General features: G+C 41.7%; 1 protein-coding gene across 1 annotated transcript in view; it reads right to left on the bottom strand.

Moving 5' to 3' along the window:
- Window positions 1–27,264, bottom strand: part of unc5a (unc-5 netrin receptor A) — a gene marked incomplete at its 5' end in the record, with an annotated part of 423,634 nt that overhangs the window by 69,564 nt on the left and 326,806 nt on the right. Inside the window, 3 exons of the mRNA XM_084040981.1 lie at window positions 315–515; window positions 3,315–3,425; window positions 9,096–9,284. Of these exons, the coding sequence (XP_083897107.1) occupies window positions 315–515; window positions 3,315–3,425; window positions 9,096–9,284 (501 nt within the window). The remainder of the gene's footprint in view (window positions 1–314; window positions 516–3,314; window positions 3,426–9,095; window positions 9,285–27,264) is intronic.

Raw genomic sequence — 27,264 nt, 5'->3', positions numbered from 1 at the left:
TTTGACACGTGGTTTTCACTGCTCGAACGAGGCAGATCTGCACGATGTTTACAAACAGTGCACGGCTCAATTTTAAGGATTTTAACAAGGTCTATGGCGACCTGAAAAAAACAAAAAACAAAACAATAAAACGTTGGCACTGGTGAGTACATTATGAGATTAACCTATGGCGGTCAATGTGTTAAAGAGTTAAGTGTTTTTATCAATTATTTGGGGGCCCACTTTGCAATAGCCTCGCAGCCCCACATGGCTGAGAACCCACGGCTCCACATATCTTTCATCCCTTAGAGAGCGGTCCCGTAGAAGAAGCCCACCTGTGTTGGGGATGGTCAGCCTGCCTCCCAGGAAGTTGAAGGTGCCGTAGGAGGTGTTGGCCAGGTCGCGGGGCAGCGTCTTGAAGTAGCCCTGACCGGACGACAGCCTGCCGACGAAGTCCACGGGGTCGCCCACGGCGTTCAGCTTGCCGTTGTGCAGCGTGTGCGAGCCGTTGGCGGGCAGCGGGTCCAGCAGAGGACCTGAAAATGGCAAATAATATATATGACAATACTAAAATGTTTAGTGTTTCATTCTTAGTCTAAGCTTTATTCCTGCTGTAATATATCAACAGTGGTGTAAAGTAACTAAGTACATTTACTCAAGTACTGTACTTAAGTCAAATATTTAGGTCTTTTTTACTTCATTGGAGCATTTGACATTTTCAGTACCTCTACTTCTACTCCTCTACATCTCAGAGGCAAATATTGTACTTTTACTCCCCTACAATTATTTGAAAACTTTAGTTACTAGTTACTTTGCAGTTATAAATTATTATATTATAAAACATACATTAACCACTTTAGCCCTATTTTATACCTAGGCTATTTGAAAATAGCAGATCCACAAGCTCACAACGCGTCGCATCGCGACACGTTGTGAGCTTGTAGATCTGGTATTTTCAAACATTTTAGTACTTTTACTTTTGGTACTTTAAGTACATTTTGATACCAATACTTTTTGTACTTTTACTCAAGTCCATTTTAAATACCAGACTTTTACTTGTAACAGAGTACTTCTAGATTGCAGTATTGATACTTAAGTAAAACATTTGAGTACTTTTCCCACCACTGTTCCTTCTAGTCTAAGCTTTGTTCCTGCTGTAATATCAAGCATCCCGATAGTTAATATACTGTAGGCACGGCACACCTCACTCTCCCTTCATTCTCATTCGCTAACAGTTCATTCATACATGCACCCACGGCAGTCAGGCGGTCTCTCGCTAACAAGCTAACACACACTGTACACTCTAATGGTTCATGTAGGTGGTCTTTCTAATCAGAACACGGTTCACTCTTCCTGTCTGTTATCAAACTCCCTCTACCTCCCCAGCCCTCTCCTTGGGTTAAAGGAGTAGTTCACCCAAACAATTACTTATTTTCTATCAATTGCACACCCAATGAAGCCTTGAATTTATGGATTTTTTTTTCTTTTTGTCGCATTCCTAAGCCAATGATTTGATTACCGGCGGAAAGATGCCAAGGAAATACACCCGGTCATCAAATTATTGGCTCAGGAATGCGACAACAAAAACAAAAAAAAATCCATGAATTCAAGGCTTCATGGGGTGTGTAATTGATAGACAATAAGTCATTTTTGGGGTGACCTACACCTTTAAATGTATGATTCTGTGGATTGTATCATGTTACATATGTGTATCTGAACTTATGCCTTAAGGGCTCAATATTCAAACGTATGCTTCTGTGGATTGTATGTTATATATCTGTATCTTAACTTATGCCCTTCAATGTTCATGCAATAACTCTCATCACAGGAGAAGAGTCACACGGCCAAACTGAATGCAATATCATTGCCATAAATGGTCTAAGTGTCTAACTGAAATGCTGTTCGACAGCTCTCGGGTGCCAGGTGTCTGTTTTCTGTCTGTTTCTGTTCCATACCACCTGATGGGATCCTGACTTGTGTTAAGAGTTTCTATTATAGCGCACCACATGTACAGGAATAGCCATGATAAGGACTAACCAACCTTCTCATTTATATTGACTCCTCCTGACCTGTAAAATGTATTCTGGAGACTTCACCTCACAAAGCTCCTAATGTTATTAAAAAAATTGACTCATTCTACTCTCTGCGGAAATGACTTTTTGTGATTCATATTGAATAACGTTGCTGTCAGGTGGAAATGTCCAAAACGGCTACTTTTCAGGACTTCAATTAAAAAAATAGATCTGTCGCATTCCTGAGCCGATAATCCAATAATTAGGACAAATTGAAGTTAATAGGAGACCAATCTTAACTAAAGCAAAACTATATCAAAAACAATCTCTTTGAACCTGGATCATCAGCAGCCAGAGAGTTGTTTTGGAGTTTATATCAATATATTGTATATATTTTTGCATCGGTCTACTACCACAGCAGTGTCAGCAAATATAGAATTATTGGTGCAGGAACACGACAAAAAAAGAAATGAAAGAAATCTCCACGCATTCAAGGCTTCACGAGGTGAGTAATTGATAGAAAATACATCCTTTTTTGGGTTAAGTATTCCTTTAACCCTTTAAGACCTCGGGCCGATTCTACAAATGCGTGGTTCTCAAACTTTTTCGTGCCAAGGATTCCAAAATGATACGTATTTGGCCGCGGACCCCCGTCTGCAAATGTTTTGTGCCAAGGACCTCCAGAAGAGAAGATTTGTGTTAAAAAAAAATCCAAATTATTCAAAACATTCTGTAATATTGATCTAAAACGTAAAAAAATAGTAGATGTACAAGCTCGCCAAGAGTCACTTTGCTATACATAATAGCTCAAATCTGAAATGACACAGATGCTTTCCTGATTTTAATGAGTTGATTTAGGGCAGTGGTTTTCAACCTTTTTCATGCCAAGGACCCCTACATTGATATACATTTGGCCGCGGACCCCCATTTGAAAATGTTTTGTGCCAGGGACCCCCAGAAGCAAAGATATCAGTTAATTTTTGCTTTAAAAAATATAAATATTCAAAGATATGCACAGTTTTTCAAGGTTTTTGAAAAATAGCAGAGCTGCAAGCTCATAGCGCGGCACTCGGTGCCGCGCTATGAGCTTGCAGATCTGCTATTTTTGAATAGCAAAAGCTAAGTGGTTAAAAATGATTTTGACGCTACGTTAACTCATTTCGCTGGGGACCCCCTGGTACTCCCTCAAGGACCACTGGTGGTCCCGGGACCACTGGTTGAAAACCACTGATTTAGGGGAATGGATACATGGATACAAGAGGTTTTTCTGCCCCAATGACAGCCATGATGATACGTTTCTACAGGACGTTTCCCAGGACAGACCGTTGCTCATGGAGAACTTCCCGACGGTGTCGTGGCGCGAGTGCAGCGTGCCCTGGTAGCTGGTGGTGGTGGTGGTCAGGTCAGGCTGGATGGTCAGCAGATGGGAGTTCTCTATAGGGGGGGGGGGAAACAACGACAAAACAAAACCGTCGCTGTCGGGTTGAAACCTTGTTCGTTCCTTTTTTATTATGGTTTTTAACACATTGACTGCCTAGATCGAGTTAACTCGATTTTAGCAAAAAAATATTTTTTTCCAAAAAAAAAGAAGATTTTTTTCTTTTTTTTTTTTAAACTTTTTTTTTTAAATTTGACCCAAAGACCAAGGAGATATGAATTTTCGAAGATCTTTACTCTCATCCACTTCCTTGTTAACTTAAAACTTTAAAATTTTGTATCTCGGCTCCTGAGTACTTTTTTTTTTTTCATTGAAAAATGAAAAAAATCTCTGGCATGAATAACAATAGGCAGTGAAAATAATTCAGGCAGTCAATGTGTTAAAACAGTAAAAAAAAAAAGAAAAGATTTTTCAAAAATAGCAGATCTACAAGCTCATAGCGCGGCACCGAGTGCCGCGCTATGACCTTGTATATCTGCTATTTTTGAATAGCCTAAAGAAATCTAAAAGTGACACAGATGCGTTCCAGGTCTTAATGGGTTCGTCTATCCACTCTACTATAAAATAAAATAAAGTTTAACATAGTGGATTAGTTGTCGATCCCTATTTAGGGCAAGTCATTATAGGCGAAAAGTTTGAAATAATTAATTGAAAGAACTTTTAAAAAAATAATAAAAAATGTTACCATAATTATAAAGAAAACATCACGTGGATGCACCTGGGACGTATCATCAGTGTTGTAGCCTGGGGCTACAAACACGTGCTTCTCGATTATTCCAAAAAGTAATCGATAGAAGAATGGCTATGAAAATAACTGATACTTGTAAGCCTACACAGAAACACACACACACACACACACACACACACACACACACACACACAAATAAAATAAAGAAAATGTATGAATGTGGAACAGCGGAGTATTGGGGGCTCGATACATCTCTCACACTCACACACACACACACACACACACACACACACACACACACACACACACACACACACACACACACACACACACACACACACACACACACACACACACACACACACACACACACACACACACACACACACAGACACGCACACTCACACAGTGCATGCGCGCGTGCGGCAGTCGCTCATATCCTGTAAAGCTGTCACAACACAAGCACAACGCTGAGAGAAAAGATCCAATCTGGCACACACAGCCACACATATTTGCTCTCACACAAATACAAATGCTCACTGCTTGTTGACAACACACAAAACACCCTGAGCCAGTCGCTTTCCGCCTTCCTCTCTCTCTGTCTGTCTCTCTCACACACACACACAGTGTTGCCAGATTTTGCGAGAGAAATAAGCGGTTTATGAAAACAAGCCCATGAGCAATTTAAACCTATATGCATCGGCTATTACAAGCTCGCGACGCGTGAAAAACTTGAGTAAAAAAAGTGCTAAATGCAGAAACATTAAACATTAAACCATTTGGGGGTCCGACACATACATTTATTTGGGGGTCCTTGACACGAAAAAGTTTGAGAACCACTGGTTTAAACAATAATTGGAAGCAAGCCCAAAGAAGCAACAAAACTTTAGAAACAATCCCCCCAAAAAAAACGCATCAACCAATATTTGCAAGCAACTTCACAGAAAAACAAGCCCAACGTCGCTTATAATAAGCAGACGTGGCAACACCGTTTCTCTGTCTCCCTCTCTCTCCCTCTCCAACATCAACACAATCAATTCCAAACAGAACTCTGAGGAAGAGATGCTGAACTGAGCACAAAGGCTTGTATTTTTTTTTCCTGGTGAATCACAGACGCTTCGCAACCTGGCTTGAATCTCCGTCCAGCACACAGTCAGACAGACTAGCTGATCTGCTGCATCAAAGTGAACAGCACTCACAGGCAGGCGACAGAATGGTTCATCCACTGACAACCATGCGTTGGCCAAACATAATGGCTAGGGGATATCGGCTGAAACCCATATTATCGTTGCTGTCGGGCAGAAACCGCATATATATTTAAAATATCTCCATATTTTAACTTTTGGTGTTTTTTCCCCCTGTAAATGAATGCCCTACTTGATCATACTACAGCGTCATACAAAAGCATCAAAACGTCACCTTGCTAAACTAATGGCCAAAGTCATTTTTTGAGGAAAATGATATTTTTGCCTACTAAGTCAGCTCCTCACCTCTGGTAAAATCGCCCATCTCCTAATTGAAAAGGATCATGCTGTTCACTCCCCTTTTAGTATAATGGCCTAACTCCCTAGTGTGACTTAGGCCAGAATAGGCATTTTTTTTGCCTAAATCACATGGTTTTGTGACTTAGGTTTATTATTTTACTTACTGATCTAGGCCATTTAAAAAAAAGAAAAAAATGGCCTAAGTCAGATTTAATCCTATTTAAACCTATTTAAATCTATTATGTTACATAACTGACACACAGTGTTATTTCTATTTAAATAGTCATAATTTGTTATAAACATTTTGGGTGAAATGGTTAAGAAATATCATATAGTTTTGTTTTGGATCAGTTTTTTTATTTTTCCTGAAAAACTTAAAAAAAATTACATAGGCCATTAGTTTAGCAAGGTGAGGAAAAGTACAGATCCGCAAGCTCGAAACGTTTTGAGCTTGTAGATCTGCTACTTTGAATTTGAATCCTGAAAAGTAACAGTTTTGGACATATGAGGATTCCACCCAACAGAGACGACATTTTGTTTTGATATACGTTGGATACAGATATTGGCGTATGTATCTCAAATCACATCGACTTCATATTGAACGGCTTCGCTCCAAAACATAATTGTGTCTCGCCTGATACGAACGCACCTCAATGTATAGTCAGCAGAATGTAGAATTTCTTGATAATCAATGTAAAAAAGTATCTTTTTTTTCTTTGCAGATAATGTCTTAGCAGTACCAGCACTGAAACAAGCAGTTTTTTACTAATAGAAGTGTTTAAAAAAAGATTGCTATTTACGTTTTGGCAAGGAAGACAGATGGGTCGCGTTCTTTGGTGAGATTACAAGTGTGCGGTGAAAAGGTCTAATCCGGTATTTGTAATGCGCTGTCGGATGTGTTCTGAAATGAACAGTTTTTGGTAGAGAAAAATCTGGATATACCGTTTTCCTAAGATCTACAAGCTCATGCCGCGTCGCAGTCGACTATTTTCAGCGAAGATATTTAAGGCATTAAGACCTGGAACGCATCTGTGTCATTTTTTGATTTGAGCTAAAAAGCATTATTCTACACTTCTGGCTATTCAAAAATAGCAGATCTACAAGCTCATAGCGCGGCACCGAGTGCCGCGCTATGAGCTTGTAGATCTGCTATTTTTGAAAAAGTCGTGAAAATGTGTCCAAATCTTTGAATATACATGGTTTTAAAGCAAACATTTTTAACTAAAATCTTTGCTTCTGGGGGGGTCCCTGGAACTAAACATTTTGAGATGGGGGTCGCCGGCCAAATCCACATCATTTTGGTGGGTCCTTGACATGAAAAAGTTTGAGAACCACTGATTCAGATACGCTTTTCAGAACACTGTTGGGATTAAGAAGACATTTGTCGAATCGGCTTTAGGTCTCAATGCATTAATGTAGAGTGAGAACAGAAAAGTCACTAGTATAGTTATAGAGCCCCGAGGGAGTCCGGTCAACCAAGTATAATCGGTTTTATACGGTTAAGAGCAGTGCACCGTTGCCTAGTGTAACAGCATATTGGAAATCTTCAGCGTCGTGAAAGGAAACACCTTGGAAACATGATTTCTTTGTGCGGGATGCACACACACATCTGCACCTCAGACAGTCCACCAAGAGCAGATGATGTCAAATTATCTCGGGGTGGAAATAAGAAATACAGTGAATAATAATAATAATAATAATAATAATACGTCTGGCCCTGGCCCCTGTGAGAAGCCTTTCTCAGATAAAATAACAGTTCATCATCAACCGAATAAACCCGGCGAACCAGAGAGCAGCGCGTGTGTTTGTGTAACCTGTCGGTGAGAAATGCACGCTGATTGAGAGCGCATACGCACCAACACGCGCTGGCACCCAGGACCGCACACACTCACACACACACACACACACACACACACACACACACACACACACACACACGCACACACAACACACACACGCGTGCTCCATCATCAATCTCTCTCAGACCAGCACCCTCTATAAACAGATTCACCACACCACCACGACCGTACACTAATGAGGGATCAATGTGTTCCATGGTGATGAATGATCCACCGTGGACAGACAGACAGACAGACAGACAGACAGACAGACAGACAGACAGACAGACAGACAGACAGACAGACAGACAGACAGACAGACGAATTCAATTCAACAAAAGACAGACCAGCAGCCAGACACATAGAGAAGAGTCGTAGATCACAAGAAAGGGTGTCGTACTGCCGTTGGGAGCGGGCCTGGCAGACAAACAGACAGGCAGGCAGGGAGGCAGGGAGGCAGGCAGACACAGACAGACAGACAGTGGTGGAAAAAGTACTCATATGCTTCACTTAAGTAAAAGTATCAATACTGCAATGTAGAAGTACTCTGTTACAAGTAAAAGTCCGGAATTCAAAATGTACTTGTGTAAAAGAACAAAAGTATTGGTATCAAAATGTACTTAAAGCACGAAAAGTTAAAGTACTAAAATGTTTGAAAAAAGCCGATCTGCAAGATGCAGATCGGCTACTTTCAAATAGCCTAGGGATAAAATAGGGCTAAAGGGGTTAATGTATGCATGTATGTTTTATAACATCATAATTTAAAGTAACTAAAGTTTTCAAATAATTGTAGAGGAGTAAAAAAGTACAATATTTGCCTCTGAGATAGTAGTGGAGTAGAAGTAAAAGCACTGAGCATTGGCAATTACTCCAGTAAAGTAAAAAAAATCACACCCTGTGTGAAGGTAGCGGTGCCTTTGATACATTTTGTCATCGATATGTGTTTATAATGTGTTTGTAGCCACGTGTCACGTGAAGCTTGACCAATCACTTTGTTGACGCACCTGACCAATCAGAGCGTTGACGCACACGGACAGAGTCAGGTATAGAGCGGCTAGCGCCGCTAAAAAATACCTCAACATTGCACTTAGGCACAGTACTTGGTTAAATGTACTTGGTTACTTTACACCAGTGGTTTTCAACCAGTGGTCCGGGGACCACCAGTGGTCCTTGAGAGAGTACCAGGGGGTCCCCAGCAAAATTAGTTCATAGCATCACAATCATTTTTAACCACTTAGCTTAGGCTATTCAAAAATAGCAGATATACAAGCTCATAGCGCGGCACCGAGTGCCGCGCTATGAGCTTGTAGATCTGCTATTTTTGAAAAACCTTGAAAAAGTGTGCATATCTTTGAATATTTATACTTTTTTAAAGCAAAAATTAACTGATATCTTTGCTTTTGGCGGTCCCTGGCACAAATATTTTCAAATGGTGGTCCGCGGCCAAATGTATATCAATTTAGGGGTCCTTGGCATGAAAAAGGTTGAAAACCACTGCTTTACACCACTGCAGACAGACAGACAGACAGACAGACAGACAGACAGACAGAGAAGCGTACGACATCTATAAAGAAACAGTGGGTGGGTTCATACTGCTGTTGGGAGGGGGCCTGCCGCTGCTGCTGCTGCGTTGCGGCCTGTGCGGCGCCCACACACCTGGCTTGCTGGGCTTGATGCCCATGGGCTGGAAGCCGGTGGTGAGGATGGAGGAGTCGGCCACGTCGGCGTCCAGGCCCTCCTTGCGCCGCCGGTACACCAGCACGACCACGATGAGCAGCAGGGTCAGGCACAGCGCCACCGCCACCATGCCCACGTAGAGCGCCACGTCCTCCGCGCCGCCCGCCGCTGTACCGCGCAGCGCCGTACGGCCCGCCAGTAGGGAGGAGGCGGCAGGAGAGGGAGAAGGAGAGGAGAGGGGGAGAGGGAGAGAAACGGTGGGTTTAGTTTTTTTTTTTGGGGGGGGGGGGGGGGGGGGTAACAGCAGTGGTGGAAAAAGTACTCAAATTCTTGACTTAAAGGAGGAGTTCACCCAAAAAAAGTACTTATTTTCTATCAATTGCACACCCTATGAAGCCTTGAATCCATGGATTATTTTTAGTTTTTGTCGCATTCCTAAGCTAATAATTTGATTCCCGTCTCCTACCGGCTAATGTATCCGGTAGGAGACACCTCCTACCGGAATGATCAAATTATTGTTTTAGGAATGCCACAAAAACTAAAATAAATCCATGAAATCAAGGCTTCATGGGGTGTGTAATTGATAGAAAATAAGTCATTTTTTGGGTGAACTCCTCCTTTAAAGTAATACTAGGTAACTTTTTCAATAAAAACTAAAGTTAAATTGTATATCTTTTGTGAGTGGCGAATGTTTCACAACACCCACTCCATGAATTTCACCCCCGAAAGCCTTTTATTTATATATTTTCTATTGAACGCTGTCGGGGTTGACGTCATCTGGCCGGAAAATGGAAGCGGAAATGCACCGGTTTCCTGTTTGGCCAGGAACTACCGCGCCGGTTTCCTGTTTGGCCAGGAACTACCGCGCCGGTTTCCTGTTTGGCCAGGAACTACCGCGCCGGTTTCCTGTTTGGCCAGGAACTACCGCGCTATTAACAAAAAGGAAACTCACGCTGATTTTAAGAGATTGTATGATTTGAAGAACGAAAAACAACAGCAAAAGAAAACACAGCTCACGGTAACTAAAGCTCCACTGGCTAAGAGAAACGATCCACAGATCGTATAAAACAATTAAAAGAACGCTTTTTGAAACGCTTCCGTCTTCCGGTGAAAACGAATGGAATTCTGGGTAACGCAGTAATAAACGAACGGCCTGCAGTGACGGTAATGACCAGCAGAGGCTGCTAAAAATCGTTTTTTTTTAATTTGCACTGTACAACTTTAAGTAAAAGTACCAATATTGCAATATAAAAATACTCCGTTACAATTAAAAGTCCAGAATTCAACATTTACTTGAGTAAAAGTACAGAAGTATTGGCATCAAAATGTACTTCACGCACCAAAAGTAAAAGCACTACAATATTTGAAAATAGCCGATCTCCGAAGCTATTTGAAAATAGCCGATCTCCGAAGCAAAAAGTACAATATTTGCCTCTGAGTATGTAGTGGAGTAGAAGTAAAAGTATTGGAAATTGGAAATACTCAAGTAAAGTACAAATACCTCAAAATTGTGCTTAAGTACAGTACTTAAGTAAATGTACTTAGTTACTTTCCACCACTGGTTAACAGAGGCTACAAAGGCCTTCTGAATCAGTAGTTCTCACACTTTCTTTCTTTCTCCTTTATTTATTCAGGGAAGCCCCATTGAGAGCAAGCTCTCTTTTTCAAGGACGCCCTGATAACACCATATACAATACAATACATACATAATGAAAAACAATAACACACATTTGAATCACATTACAATGTCACAGATACAAATAAACATAGTGTTACATGAAGCAGTCCTGAAGTTCGTTCCATTTGTGTGGAAGCGTAATACACGAAAGCAGTCTTTCCTTGTTCACTGCTCTTACGTGGACTGGTATATCTAATGTGTGTCTGTGAACGTGTTGAATGTCCAGTAACCTTTGGTTCCAAAAGCGAGGATAGGTATAACCCATTGAGACCTGAGGCCGCTTCTAAACATTTTCAAAATCCTAAAAAAAAAAAATCTGAAAAAAATATTTAAAAAATATTTGTTACGATTTTTCAAAAATAGCAGATATACAAGCTCATAGCGCGGCACTCGGTGCCGCGCTATGAGCTTGTATATCTGCTATTTTTGAATAGCCAAAGACATCTAAAGTGACACAGATGCGTTCCAGGTATCAATGGGATAAAGGAAGTTTACCACACAAGGCCGTATAAATAAATAAAATACAACGTTGCTCTCTACGAACGGCGAGAGAAGGCCAACCCACTTTATCATAAAAAATGCAGTGATGGGCGAGGTAATCATCGCCAGTAACAAAACACAGGGCACTGTGGTAGACTGCTTCCAGAGGCTTCAGTGTGGAAAGTGAAGCATGCATATACAGTACGTCCCCATGGTCAAAAACAGACATTATATCCTTCCAAGTTTTTTTCAAAAATATTCCAAAATAGCAGTAATGTACAAGCTCACAGAGCGGCACAAAATGACGCGCTGTGAGCTTGTAGATCTGCTATTTTGGAATAGCCAACGCAAAAATCTAAAATGAATTAGATGCTTTCCCGGTTCTAATGCTACCATTTTAGACTAAAGTAAACCATTTTCTTTAAACTAAGTAAACTGGAATCTGCGTTAGCCTCCGTACTTGCACCGCTTTTTTTCCGTCATTAAAACACGTCGCGGATTGTAGCTTTAAGTTGCTAGAACGAGGAATTGCATTGCATTCACTGAGAGCTTTGATTTGTAATAATCTCGTTCTCGTTTTTTCGCTGCAAAAACTTGTCTGGCAATGAAAACGAGGCGCTCTCCCTCAATGTCATCCCACGTAGGTTTGAATAAAAGTTGAATGAATGAAAAAAAGGGGGGGGGGGGGGATAAATGAATAAATAGCGATGCCCACTGCTGCATTTGCACTAGCATTTTTATTACACCGTCTTTGCCAAGGTTCTGCCTGGGAAAATATGTGTAGGAGGTCTGTTTAATGGCCCTGCGTCAACTCAACATTCCTCGCTCAGCATCGAAACACTGCATCTCTCCCGAAATGTCTAAATACCGTCGTCGGGCAGAAACCTTGTCTATCTCTATCTATCTCCATATATTCCTGTTTTTTTTAACCCATTAAGACCTTCAGAAGCATCTGTGTCATTTTTAGATTTGAGCAAAAAAAACATTATTTTACACTTTGGCTATTTTTGAAAAATCGTGAAAATGTGTGCAAATCTTTGAATATATGTATTTTTAAAGCGGACATTTTTTACTCAAATCTTTGCTTCTGGGACCCCCTGGAACAACATATTTTGCGATGGGGGTCCGCGGCAAAATACATATAATTTTGGGGGTCCTTGACATGAAAAAGATTGAGCACCACTGATATAGAAACATACGATTTTCAGAATATTGTTGGGAGTGGGACATGTAGAATCGGCTTCAGGTCTTAATGGGTTAATGACCTTCGTCATACAAGAGTGTCGCATATTTTTTTTTGAAAATAGCGAATCTATAAGCTCGCAGCGGTTGCAAGAGTGTCTGTGGATTTGATGGATATTGAACCAATGGAAAGTATTAACAAGAGCTTGTGACTCAATGGGAACTACATTCAGTGGTGGAAAATGTACTCCCATTTTCTACTTAAGTAAAAGTATCAATAATGCAAAGTAGAAATAGTCTGTTACAAGTCAAAAGGCCTGTGTTCAAAATATACTTAAAGTACCAAAAGTGAAAGTACTAAAATGTTTGAAAATCGCAGATCTACAAGCTCATCGCGACGCGTTGTGAGCTTGTAGATCGGCTATTTTCAAATAGCCTAGGTATAAAATAGGGTTAAAGTGGTTAATGTATGTTTCATAATCATCTGAAAAGTAACTAGTAACTAAAGTTGTCAAATAACTGCAGTGGCGTAAAAGCACTATAGTTGCCTCTGAGATGTAGTGGAGTAGAACTGGAAACACTCAAGTAAAGTAAAAATATGTCGAAATTGTACTTAAGTACAGTACTTGAGTAAATGTACTTAGTTACTTTACACCACTGACTTACATTGGATCCACTGGAACACAATTTCCTGAAAAGTAACAGTTTTGGAACGTACAAGGTTTCCACCGACACAGTGTTTGGAAGGAGACGAGGCTAGTTCAGCTCTAAAACCCTTACGTAAGCAACCGAAATAGCTGCCTCTGCCTCAACACGGAGCTGAGGACAAACCACAAGACATCAAAAAGCACCACTTCCTTAACCCTTTGAGACCGGGAACGCATCTGTGTGTCATTTTAAGATTTCTTTGGCTATATAAAAATAGAAGATCTACAAGCTCGTAGCGCGGCACAGAGTGCCGCGCTACGAGCTTGTAGATCTGCTATTTTTAGCGGCGCTAGCTGGCTTTTGCGTCAACGTTCTGATTGGTCAGACACGTCAACAAAGTGATTGGTCAAGCTTCACGTGACACGTGGCTATAAACACATTATAATATAAACACTTATTGATGACAAAATGTATCAAAGGCGCCGCTACCTTCACACAGGTGTGATTATTTTTTTTTTAAATCGTGAAAATGTGTGCAAATCTTTAGTTTGAAAATATATATGCTTTTTTAAAGCGAACGTTTTTAACTCAAATCTTTGCTTCTGGGGATTTTACAAATGTCTTCTAAATCCTAACAGGTTTTTTTCCTAAAGTTTTTTTTTCTTCTTTTTTTCTTATGTTGCTATATTATCAATGGTTTTCTAACTTTTTTCTTGTCAAGGACCCCCAAAATAATATGTATTTGTCTAATATATAATAATAATATTTTGTTCCAGGAACCACCAGAAGCAAAGGTTTGAGTTAAAAATGTATATAAAAGATTTGCACACATTTTCACGATTTTTGACTAGCCAAAGAAATCTTAAAATGACACACATGCGTTCCCTTCCCGGCCTCAAAGGGTTAAGCATCCTCTCAGGATTAGCATACGGCAAGCCAGTGCTGAGCGACTGGATCAAATAAACACTGTAGCTATTACATAAATAAACACTTAACACAGGCACCCACGGACACACAAAATGTCTACACACACACACACCGTTTCCTTCTCTCACACAATGTGTACGCGCACACACACACACACACACACACACACACACACACATACGCACGGATGGACACACACGCATGCAAGCGCGCGCACACACACACACACACACACACACACACACACACACAATCCCAGAGGATGACCATAAACAAATGAGGGGATTTGCTTATGAAATTCTGGCAACTCTTATTGAGTCTCTCTCAAAAAGCGCAGAGAGATAGATGCCTGCTAAGCCTTGACAAACATCGCCGTGTGTGTGTGTGTGTGCACGCACGTGCGTGCGTGCGTGCGTGCGTATATTGAGGGAGCGATGGGATTTTCCACGGCTGCCTCTCGAGCCCTGCGCGGGGTGAATGTGGTGGCGGAGGTGTGGTTGGTTGGAGGGCTCTTTCCGGGGGCTTTGCGGCAGCCCATTGTGCCCATGGGCAACGGGGGCGTGGTACCGTCGACTCAGCACAGCAGCAGAAGGGAACAGACTCACTCAGTCAGGCTTTGAGGAATGGAGGTGCATGGCACAGAGGTTAAGCCGCTGGAGGCGCTGCCCGAGTGTGGTGAGCCAACAGCACGGATAGAGAGAGACAAAGAGCAGTGATGGGAAGTAACTAAGTACATCTACTCAAGTACTGCACTTGAGTACAATTCTCGAGGTACTTTTACTTTACTTGAGTGTTTCCATTTTTCAGTACTTCACACTTCTACTCCACTAACAGTACGTCTCAGAGGCAAATATTGTACTTTTTTTTAACATGCATTTAACCACTTAAGCCCTATTTGATACTTTGGCTAGTCAAAAATAGTCAATCTACAAGGCAAGCTCACAACGACTGCAATGTGTAGTGAGCTTGTAGATCCGCTATTTTCCAAAGATTTTGACAAAGCATACAGTTCTTTTACTTTTGGTACTTTAACCCATTAAGACCTGAGGCGATTCCTAAAAAAAAAATCTAAATCTCAACAGTTTTTTGAAAAAAATCAGGAAAATATTTTTTAAAGATTTTTCAAAAATAGCAGATCTACAAGCTCGTAGCGCGGCACTCGGTGCCACGCTATGAGCTTGTAGATCTGCTATTTTTGAATAGCCCAAAGAAATCTTAAAATGAGACGCAGATGCGTCCCCGGTCTTAATGGGTTAAGTACATTTTGCCAGTAAAGTGAAAATCTTAATTTTACGTGTTACAGAGGATTTTGTTATATTGTGGTATATTGCTACATTTACTTATATGTACTTCTTCAACCACTGGTAAGGTCAGTCGGTGCCTTTTGTAGACGGCGAACAACAAGCAAGGCTGTGTTTATCCAACAGAGCCCACTGGAGCCGTGTCTCCTTGCCAAGGGGGGGGGTTTGTTCAGTGTTGCCATGTCCGCTTATTATAAGCGTCTTTGGGGCTTGTTTTTCTGTAAAGATGTTGGTAAATATTGGTAGTTGCGGTTTGCGTTTTTTTGGGCTTGTTTCTAAAGTGTAGTTGCTTATTTTGGCTTGTTTCCTAATGTCGTCTAAACCATGGTTCTTAAACATTTTCATGTCAAGGACCCCCATATTAATATGCATTTGTCCATGCCCCCCCCCCCCGCCCCCCCATCTAAAACTATTTCAAATGTATCCCAAAATTGCCCCCCCCCCCATCGCTGCGCATTGTGAGCTTGTACTGTACATCGTCTATTTTCAAATAGCCGTAGCCTAGTCGTTTCTTTTCAAAAGACCTGGTTATTTATTTCTCTCGCAAAATCTGGCAACACTGTGTGGTGTTGCTTTTTTTTGGTCTGCAGCCACATCTCAGCAGAGGCAGAGCGAAGTCCAAATATTAGGCTGTGGGCTGCCGGCCCTTTAGCCCTCCAAGACAATTGGATGTGGGGACGTTAATGAGAGATGCAGCCGCGGTCGGGCTCCTTGTTCAGCAGCTGCTTTGTGGGGGCTGTGAGGGCTCTGTTCTCACTTAAACCCCTCTGTCCAACCACCAGCCCTGGAAGCAGTACTGAGATTTGTTTTAGTTTTTGAGTGGTGCTAGCCACTCCAAGGACTGACTTGGAGAGAGACACACAGACAGACAGACAGACAGACAGACAGACAGACAGACAGACAGGTCCCATGAGAATGACCAGTAGCCTACACACTGTAAGGTTTGTATGACGTCAATATAAGACAACACATGATCCGCAGTTTGCTGCGTCTGGTCAGCTGCAAGTCATTCACCATTGATTACATGTCAGCAGAGCTCTCTGGCGTTGATATGATGGTTGCCCCCTCACAACCTCGCGCACAGCAGCCATAATCCCACTACTTAAGGTATCAGATTTTTCCCCGAGATAATCACCCATGAAATAGATTCTGGCATTTCTCTTAACCCTCTAAGACCGGGAACGCATCCGTGTGTCATTTTTTACATTTCTTAGGGGTATTCGAAAATAGCAGATCTGCAAGCTCATAGCGCGGAGCTTGCAGATCTGCTATTTTTGAAAATCGTGACTTTTTTTTTTGAAAATCGTTGATTATATGTGTATGTATTTTTTTAACACAATTTTTTACTCAAATCTTTGCTTCTGGGGGGTCCCTGGAAGAGCATATTTTGAGATGGGGGGGGGGGGGGTCCGCGGCCAAATACATATAATTTTGGGGCTCCTCGACATGAAAAAAGTTTGAGAACCACTGATATTATAGCAACATAGGTTTTTTTTTCAAAAGAAACTGTTAGGATTTAGAAGACATTCGTAGAATCCCCCAGAAGCAAAGATTTTGCACAAAATGGTCACGGTTTTTCGAAAAATAGCAGATCTACAAAGCTCATAGCGCGGCATGAGCTTGTAGATCTGCTATTTTTGAATAGCCCAAAGAAATCTTAAAAAAATGACACACAGATTGCGTTCCCGGTCTCAAAGGGTTAAAGACCGCTAGTATGTCAGGAGGCTTTGTTTTGGAAAGAAACGGAATGGATTTTTTAGGCGGGGGGGGGGGGGGGGGGGGAGACTACAAGGACAAATGGATGAAATGAGATGAAAGACGGGAAAAAAAGAGGAAGAGAAAGACAGACAGACAGCAGGAAGGCGAGATAAAAAAAAAAACAAGAGCAGGATTCCAGTTGCGTTCCGACCGTTTCCCACCTTATAGTCTTAGCATTTCCACTAATTAAATTGTGCCGTTCGTGCAGTCACAGGTTTATTAACACCAATTAAAAGTTGTCAAATCGGTATTTCCGAAGCTGAGGCGCGCGCACACACACACACACACACACACACACACACACACACACCTCGTGCCGAGCGACTGGGAAGCAGGGTGTGTGTGTGTGTGTGTGTACACACAGCAGCGGCAGAAAGACGCCATAGCGCCGGGATGTTCATTAAAATATGTCACATCCCCGACCAACATCCGCTGGGTTTAGAAGAGAACCATGCAGAACTGTTATTGTGGCGCTGATTGCTGCGATGCAAATCCTCCATACTGACTGCTGGATACTCACATACACACACACACACACGCCGATGCATGCATCCTTCCCTTAGCCCATTAAGACCTGAGGCCATTCTTAAAAAAAATCTAAATCCTAACAGTTTTTTGAAAAAAAAAACGAAAAAAAAACAAGATTTTTCAAAAATAGCAGATCTACAAGCTCATAGCGCGGCACCGAGTGCCGCGCTATGAGCTTGTATATCTGCTATTTTTGAGTAGCCAAAGAAATCTAAAGTGACACAGATGCGTTCCAGGTCTTAATGGGATAGTCACTGTTGTTTTCTCTCTCTCTCTCTCGCTTTTTCTCTCTACCCCCCTCTCTCGCTCACTCTCTCAGTGTGGTGATATGAGCTTATAGATCAGCAATTTTTTCGGTTGATGAAGTACTAATACTTCATCTTAACTCTGCCAAGGACAACTTTTACGACTTTTTTCCCCCCAAAAAGGCCCACACTGCCAAGGACGATTTTGACAACGTTTTTTTTGTTTGTTGGCGTTTCCACTAGATGGCGCTCTTCGCTAACACATGAGTGACCATTTCATCCCCAGACGCACGCAGAACCAGGAGATCACGTGATCCCAAGATTTACTGCTCCAATCCAATCCAATCCCCTTTATTTATATAGCATGTTTCACAACCAGGGTTTACAAAGTGCTGTACAGAAAATCATGCAAAATACACTGTTAAAATATGCTAAGACACAAAAAAAACACCAGCAAGGACACACAAAGAACAATAAGACATAGACCACAGAAACTCTCAAGGGGGGTGAAAAAGCCAAGGCATAAAGATGTGTCTTAAGCCGAGATTTAAAAGTCTCAATGGTGGGGGCCATTTTAACATGGGGGGGGGGAGCGCATTCCATAGTGAAGGGGCTATGGCAGCAAAGGCTCGGTCGCCTCTGGTCTTTAATTTGGTCTTTACTGTGACCTCAAGATTTAGCTGGCCGGCAGACCGCAGTGACCTTAGGGGGGTAGACCTTTATGAGGTCAGAGAGGTACTGGGGTGCCAAGCCATTCAGGGATTTAAAAACAAACAATAACATTTTAAAATCAATTCTGAAACGAACAGGTAACCAGTGGAGTGAGGCCAGCACGGGCGTAATGTGCTCACGCCTACTGGTTCCTGTCAGGAGGCGTGCCGCAGAATTTTGGACTAGCTGCAGGCGTGCCAAGGAGGCTTGATTTAGCCCGACATACAGCGCGTTGCAGTAGTCCAGACGTGTGGTAATAAAGGCGTGAATGACACGCTCAAAGTCATTGAACGACAGAACTGGCTTAATTCGGGCAAGCAGTCTCAGATGATAGAAGCTGGAGCTGACCACAGCATTTACCTGTTTGTCTAACTTGAGTACATTGTCAAATTTGACTCCAAGGTTGGAGACGACAGGTTTCACATAAGACTGTAGAGGGCCCAGATTGGTGGGTATAATGCCAGGACCACTAGGCCCAAACACTATGACCTCTGTCTTTTTTTCATTGACACTAAGAAAGTTAAAAGCCATCCAGGTTTTAACGTCATTGAGACAATCTAGAAGTGGTGCTCCATTCACTTCCTGGTTGGGAAATCGCCTGTATCTCGCCTCCTGTGTTTTACTACTGTATGTATTTTTGACGATACCTGCTATTTACAACGGCCTATAACAAGCTAACGGGGCGTCGCGTCGACATTTTCTTTCTTCTCACGGAAGCACAGTGAAAGCCCCTGTGATTACCAACGATCAGGGGATCGATCATACCGGAGATAAATATTCTGTGACTACTTGAAAAGGTAAGAAAATCGAAAAATCCCTGGCAGTGGCTGCACGCGGTTAAGTGGTTAATGTATGTTGTCTAATGACATAAATCTGCAAGGTAACTCGTAACTACAGTTGTCAAATATTTTCAGTGGAGTAAAAAGTACAATATTTGCCTCAGAAATGTTGCGGAGTAGAAGTGTAAAGTATATATATATTTATGTACTCAAGTAAAGTAAAAACAGATACCTCAGATATGAACTGAAAGTACAGTACTTGAATAGTTAAATTGGACCGGTGGCAAGGAGACGGCTCCAGTGGGCTCGGGTGGATCAACACGGCCCTGCTCGTTGTTCGCCGTTAGAGGGTCTCAAACCAAAAAAAAGGCAGCGAGCTGACCTCTGACGCAAAAGATCCAATATCTTCTACCCCCCTTTCCATAGCGTCTCTGACCCAAACACAGACAAGCATCTCCGTCTCCGCTATCGCTTTTCCTCTCTGTCACTCTGTGCCTTTTGTCCGACTCCGTAATCTCTTCTGGGCTTTATCAGTGGCATCGCTGACTGAAGTTCTTATCTGGGCCACCAGGTGTGACAGCGCAACGATCGGACCCACTCAAACCGCAGAGGCCGCTCGCTCGCTCGGCTCGGCTCGCGGCCCTTTGCTGCCCCCCCCCCCCCCCGCGCATCGATTTCCATGAAGCCGGACAAATAATTGAAAGGACGTCCATCACGGTTTAACCCATTAAGACCTGGAACTGTGTCATGTTTAGATTTGAGCTAAAAGAGCATTATTTTACACTTTGGGCTTTTCAAAAATAGCAGATCTACAAGCTCGTAGCGCGGCACCGAGTGCCGCGCTATGAGCTTGTAGATCTGCTATTTTTGAAAAATCGTGAAAATGTGTGCAAATCTATGAATATATATATATTTTTAAAGCGAACATTTTTAACTCAAATCTTTGCTTCTGGGGGTCCCTGGAACAAGATATTTTGATGGGGGTCCGCGGCTAAAAACATATCATTTTGGGGGTCCTTGACATGAAAAAGATTGAGCACCACTGATATAGAAATAAACGTTTTTCAGGATACTGCTGAGATTCAGGAGACATGTAGAATCGGCTTCAGGTCTCAATGGGTTAATTGACACGGCTAATCAGGTTTTATAATTGGATGAGCTCGACTTTATTCCGCCTCTGGTGCTCTCTCTCTCTCTCTGTCCGTGTCTCTCTTTCTCTCTCACCTTGTCTCCGTATCTCTCTTTCCTCTATCCTCTCTCTCTCTATCCTCTCTCTCTCTCTCTCTCCTCTGAGGTACTCATGGCCCAGTCACTCTCTAACACTTGACATAATTGGCAGAGTGAAGCCCTTTTCCATTCTTAGTCCATGACCTCACTCTCCCCCTCCGTCTGATTGACACCGGCTTCCTGATAAACTATGGATGTGATTAGCTGACCCTGTGCAAGTCTCTCACTGCCCCCCCCCCCTCCTCTCTCTCCATCAGTGGTGGAAAGTAACTAAGTACATTTACTCAAGTACTAGAGGTATTTTTTTTATTTTATACTTTTCTACTCAACTAAATCTTAGAGGCACGTATTGTATTTTTTACTCCACTGCAATCATTTGAAACGTTAGTTACTAGTTACTTTGTAGATTTGAATAATTACTACAAAACCTTGCATTAACCTCTTCGGCCCCATTTTATCTTTGAAAACAGCCGATCTACAAGCTTGCAGATCTGCCATCTTCAAAAGATTTGAATACATTTTATACTATGATACCCGTGAAACAGATCATTCTGCATGATGAGTACTTTTACTTTTGGTACTTTAAGTATATTTTGATGCCATTACTTTTGTACTTCAAGTACATTTTGATTACCGGACTTTTTACTTGTGACAGAGTGTTTCTACATTGCAGTATTGATACTTTTACTTAAGTGATAGAATTGAGTACTTTTTCGATTCTCTCTCTCTCTGTGTGTGAACTTGAGTTTAGAGTGCTGGGATTGGCTCATTAACGCTGGTCAGGGATGCGTTATGTCCCTGACATCAGTGTGACATGGCGTGGGCCTGGCTGTTCATGTCCTTGGCGACGGCGGCGATGGTTGTACCAGTGCTTCAGCTAGCCCATTAAGACCTGAGGCCATTCTTTAACAAAAAATCTAAATCCTAACAGTTTTTTTGAAAAAAAAAAAAAAAAAAATGTTTTTCAAGATTTTTCAAAAATAGCAGATATACCGAGTGCCGCGCTACGAACTTGTAGATCTGCTATTTTTGAATAGCCAAAGAAATCTAAGGTGACACAGATGCGTTCCAGGTCTTAACCCATTGAGACCTGGAACTGTCTCATTTTTAGATTTGAGCTAAAAAGTATTATTTTACACTTTGGCTATTCAAAAATAGCAGATATACAAGCTCATAGCGCGGCACCGAGTGCCGCGCTACGAGCTTGTAGATCTGCTATTTTTGAAAAATCGTGAAAATGTGTGCAATAAGGCTGCAACAACTAATCGATTAATCGATTAATAATCGATTACTAAATTAGTTGCCAACTAATTTGATAATCGATTAATCGATAATCGATTAATCGATAATGGAATGTAATTAATTCAATGTAAAATTGGCTATTTTATCCAAAATGTAAAAAAATAAAATAAAATTGGAAAGTGTTTAAGTAAATTAAAGTATACATGATTAGAACATGCTTAAACATTCGACAATTAAGGTCTAATATTTCTACAAAACTACAAATTGTCTTTATTTTTAGATAGAACATGCCTTAAACTTCAAAATTATAAGGTAATTGCTTAATAAGTGCGATAATCCGATTAATCGATTAATCGTTTAAATAATCGCCCGATTCATCGATTATGGAATTAATCGTTAGTTGCAGCCTTAGTGTGCAAATCTTTGAATATATATATTTTTAAAGCGAACATTTTTAACTCAAATCTTTGCTTCTGGGGGGTCCCTGGAACACAATATTTTGATGGGGGTCCGCGGCCAAATACATATACATTGTGGCGGTCCTTGACATGAAAAAGATTGAGCACCCCTGATATAGAAACATACGTTTTTCAGAATACTGAGATTTAGGAGACATGTAGAATCGGCTTCAGGTCTCAATGGGTTAATGGGCTAGAGCAGTGATATTCTCAGCCGTTTTCTCATTTCAAGAACCCTCTCTGACAAAGACACGTGACTCAGACATATTGGACGGATCGGCTGTGCGACGTAGGTGCGAGAGGGCCTCTAGTTCGGTGGTCTTCCAAGGTTTTTCAGGCCAAGGACCCCCTTAGCTGAGCGAGAGAATGACGCAGGGACCCCCCTCCACACTACATACTATATGAAATTGTGTTTGCAGATTTCCCTTTTTTTTTAATAGATTTCATAGACAGCTTCATAGACTTGTTTGACAGCACTGTCATCAGTGTTGTGTTGGATTCATGTTAATGTGTATTTTCAGACAGTTCACCACTTAAAGGAGGAGTTCACCCAAAAAGTTACTTATTTTCTATCAATTGCACACCCCATGAAGCCTTGAATTCATGGATTTATTTTTGTTTTTGTGGCATTCCTAAGCCAATAATTTGATGACCGGGTGTGTATCCGGTAGGAGACACAAATAATTTACTTTGTGTCTCCTACCCGATACATTAGCCGGTAGGAGACGGGGATGCCACAAAAACAAAAATAAATCCATGGATTCAAGGCTTCATGGGGTGTGCAATTGATAGAAAATAAGTCATTTTTGGGGTGAACTACTCCTTTAACCCATTAAGACCTAAAAATGTCTTAAAAATATATATTCAAAGATTTGCACACATTTTCACGATTTTTCAAAAATAGCAGATCTACAAGCTGTAGCGCGGCACCGCCAAAGAAACCTAAAGTGACACAGATGCGTTCCCAGTCTTAAAGGGTTAAACCCTCAATACTTAGAAAACTTGTACTTGGTCTGCTCTTTCTTCCCGCTACACCAAACCTCTTTGCCAAAAACAGCCGATCTACAAGGGTTACTAGGGTTCAAGTGGTTAATGTAAAATAAATATCCTATCACGCAAAGATTTGGCGGCCCCCCTGCAGTAACTCTGAGGACCCCCTGTTGAAGACCCCTGCTCTAGTTCATTGGTTCTCAAAGTGGGGTCCGGGGACCCCCAGGGGTACTTGAGGGGATACCAGGGGGTCCCCAGCTAAATGATTTATAGGAACCAAATGAACCCTTATGGGTCTGTAACTCTGAGAGTGTACAAATGGAACCAAGTGGACCCTAACGGGTCCATTTGGTTCCATTTGTACACTCTCAGAGTTAAATTAACATTGATTTTACAATATGAATTGGGGTCCCAGAGATAGAAATGCCATTAAATGGGGGTCCGTAGCCTAATGCATGTCAAACTGAGGGGGTCCTTAAATTACAATAATTAAGAATCACTGCTAGAGCCGTAAAAAATCTTCTCTTATGGGGGTCCCTGGCTTATCTTTTTAAATGGGGGTCCGCGGGCTAATAAGTGTCAATTTGGGGGTCCTAGACATGAAAAAGTTTGAGAACCACTGCTATAGTTTATAAAACCCAAAGACACACTTAAACACTTCACGCTTCAAATCACTCAATTAATCGAAAATAGCTAAAATAGAAGAGCTTTTGTTGGTACTTGTGTGAGACACTGTATGGCGAAGAAGGGCATTAACTTAAACATACAAAAATGCCGACCCACTAGACCACGGACCCCGATTTGAAACCTTTGTTTTATCCCTGGGACCCGCAATCTACACGGTAAAACTCTGTAAGATGTGTTCATTTAACTGAAGATTTACAGACCTGTAAAGGGTACATTTGGACCCCCTGGTGGCCCTCGGACCCGACGAAGAACACAGGTCAAAATAATCAAGATATATACGTGTATACGCATATACTGTACTGTACGCGCTATCTGTATGTACAGTATGCGTTTTGTATTGGGATCGAATTCAAAAGCATCAAAAGTAGCAGATCTGCTACTTTGTGTGATTTTTTTTCAAAAAACTGTTAGGATTTAGAAAACATTTTTAAGAATCGCCTCAGGTCTTAAACCATTAAGACCTGGAACTGTGTCATTTTTAGATTTGAGCTAAAATGCATTATTTTACACTTTGGGCTATTCAAAAATAGCAGATATACAAGCTCGTAGCGCGGCACCGAGTGCCGCGCTACGAGCTTGTAGATCTGCTATTTTTGAAAAATCGTGAAAATGTGTGCAAATCTTCTGAATATATATATTTTTAAAGCGAACATTTTTAACTCAAATCTGTGCTTCTGGGGGGTCCCTGGAACAAAATATTTTGATGGGGGTCCGCGGCCAAAAACATATCATTTTGGGGGTCCTTGACATGAAAAAGATTGAGCACCACTGATATAGAAACATGCGTTTTTCAGAAAACTGTTGGGATTTAGGAGACATGTAGAATCGGTTTCAGGTCTCAATGGGTTAAAGGGTTAATATACGAAAAAAAAACCATAAAGAGTTAGAATATGAAGATAAGAGGTTTCTGCCCGACAGCCATGATATACCTGCTCTTCCCTTCTGCTCGTCCACGTGGCACGTACGCTGATAAAATAAAACGCCACGCAGCCTTCCCCGTCTCTCTCTCTCTTACCCCCCCCCCCCCCCTCCATGGACATTTATCAAGCGGGCCCGGCATATATTTCATCCCATGGCCAGTCGCAGTCAGCCCGCCCCAAGATGAATAACACAGGAGTTCTTAACCCATTGAGACCTGAAGCCGATTCTACATGTCTCCTAAATCTCAACAGTTTTCTGAAAAACGTATGTTTCTATATCAGTGGTGCTCAATCTTTTTCATGTCAAGGACCCCCAACATGATATATATATTTGGCCGCGGACCCCCATCAAAAATGTTGTTCCAGGGACCCCCAGAAGCAAAGATTTGAGTTAAAAATATTCGCTTTAAAAATATATATATTCAAAGATTTGCACACATTTTCACGATTTTTCTAAAATAGCAGATCTACAAGCTCGTAGCGCGGCACTCGGTGCCGCGCTATGAGCTTGTAGATCTGCTATCATTGAATAGCCCAAAGTGTAAAATAATGCTTTTTAGCTCAAATCAAAAAATGACACAGTTCCAGGTCTTAATGGGTTAAGGTCAGGGAAATATGGCTACTAAAACTCTCAAAGTGAACGTGACCATTACTATCTCCCCACAATACAGTCGTCCCATCTCTCCGCGAGTCACCGTGAAATATGGCCCCCCCGAAACAAACGCTCAGGCCGTTTTTCAATGGGGGGGACGGGGGGACGGGGGGCGACACCGCATAATAACAACCCACCCAGTAGTGGAAGGTAACTAAGTACATTTACTCGAGTACGGTGCTTTAAGTACAATTTTGTGGTGCTTTATACTTATCCTCCACTGCATCTCAGGCGTAATAATATAAATATGTTTTACTCCACTACAATAATTAAGTCCATTTGAAAATAGCAGATCGGCTATTTTTGAAAACCTTGAAAACGTTACGGGCTTTTACTTTGGCACTTTAAGTATATTTTGTTGCCAATACTTTTGTACTTTCTACTCAAGTCAAATTTGGAATATAGACCTTTTTATATTGTGGTCTAGACTTGGTAAAGTGGACCTGGTTGGCTCGGTACTTGGACTGCTTTTTTCCCCCCCGTATACACCAAAACTCTCCACAAAAATAGCAACAATCTACAAGCTCACAACGCGTTGCGTGAGCTTGTAGATTTGAGCTGTGTTTTTTTTTGGCCAGAATATAGTGGTTAACTAAAGTAAAATCAGATCATTATTTCTCCCACCGCTGATATATAACCTCCCTCGTCGCTCCCGACAAACACAAGCCTCCCACGGTGCATTATCAGCTGTTTGCATGTTGAATTAGTCCCCATTTGCAGCAAATATGAAAACCAGAGCGATGAGAGATTAACACTCCTGGGGTTTTTAACGCAGTACGCAATCACATCTAATAACCCCCCCCGCCCACCACCCCCCACCACCACAAAAAAAAATGGGATGCCATTGCAAATGGAGTTCATTAGCTTCATTTACACAAATTAAGCAAAAATAATGGTTGTGGTGTTGTTGTCCTAATTCGGTGAGGAGGACGCATAACGCACGATTCCTGCTGCCGCTCTCGTTGTGCCCTCCAACGCTGGCACCGTGCCAGCTTGTTTTTTTTTTGTTTCCCCCCTGCCGAGTTTTTTTTTTCCGGCTGGTTTTTATCTCGTCGGCATCGAGGCTTAAAAATGGATTTATTTATATTATTTATATCGGTTCGTTCCGAGCGGAACCGATATGTACTGTAGTTGTTGTCGGGCAGAAACCTCTTATCTCCATAATTATAACTGTTTGTGTTTTTTTCGTATTTTTTTTCTTCGTGATATCATCTGGCAGTTATTAACCCTCATTATGCCATTTCCTGCTTAACCACTTCCATCCTGGCATCCATATTTTGGGCATCTAATAGAGGGTATGCGTGTGACGTCATCATCAAACCCGGAAGTTATGCAGGAATGCCTACTGAGTGTCAAAAAATACTTTCTGGCCTTGACAGCCCATGCATCCAAACAGAAAAGTCATATCTGATTGCATTAAACAACATTAAACAATGTTAAACTCACTTTGCATGTTGCTTTGCCACTCGCTTTGCCACTCGATGTGCCATTCACTTTAAGCATGCGCATATCCTCTATTGGCTCTATTCACAGCAGCCATATTATGAAGACATTCACAGGTGTTACCAATGATACTAATGAAGGCTCTGTTCCATTCTGGTCTAATCTCTCAAGAACAGATTCTGCACTGCGTTGGAATCTGTCCTGAAGGTTCGTCATAACGTGTGCACACTGTGTGGGAGTGGGCGTGCCTTCAGATTAGGAAGCAGGCTGCGCTTTACCCAATCAAATGTAG

This window comes from Gymnoscopelus microlampas (assembly GCF_963454915.1).
Source record: "Gymnoscopelus microlampas genome assembly, chromosome: 18".
In the NCBI taxonomy this organism is placed as follows: domain Eukaryota; kingdom Metazoa; phylum Chordata; class Actinopteri; order Myctophiformes; family Myctophidae; genus Gymnoscopelus; species Gymnoscopelus microlampas.
Note: the sequence above shows the minus strand (reverse complement) of the source record. Positions and strands in the feature narration are given on the sequence as shown.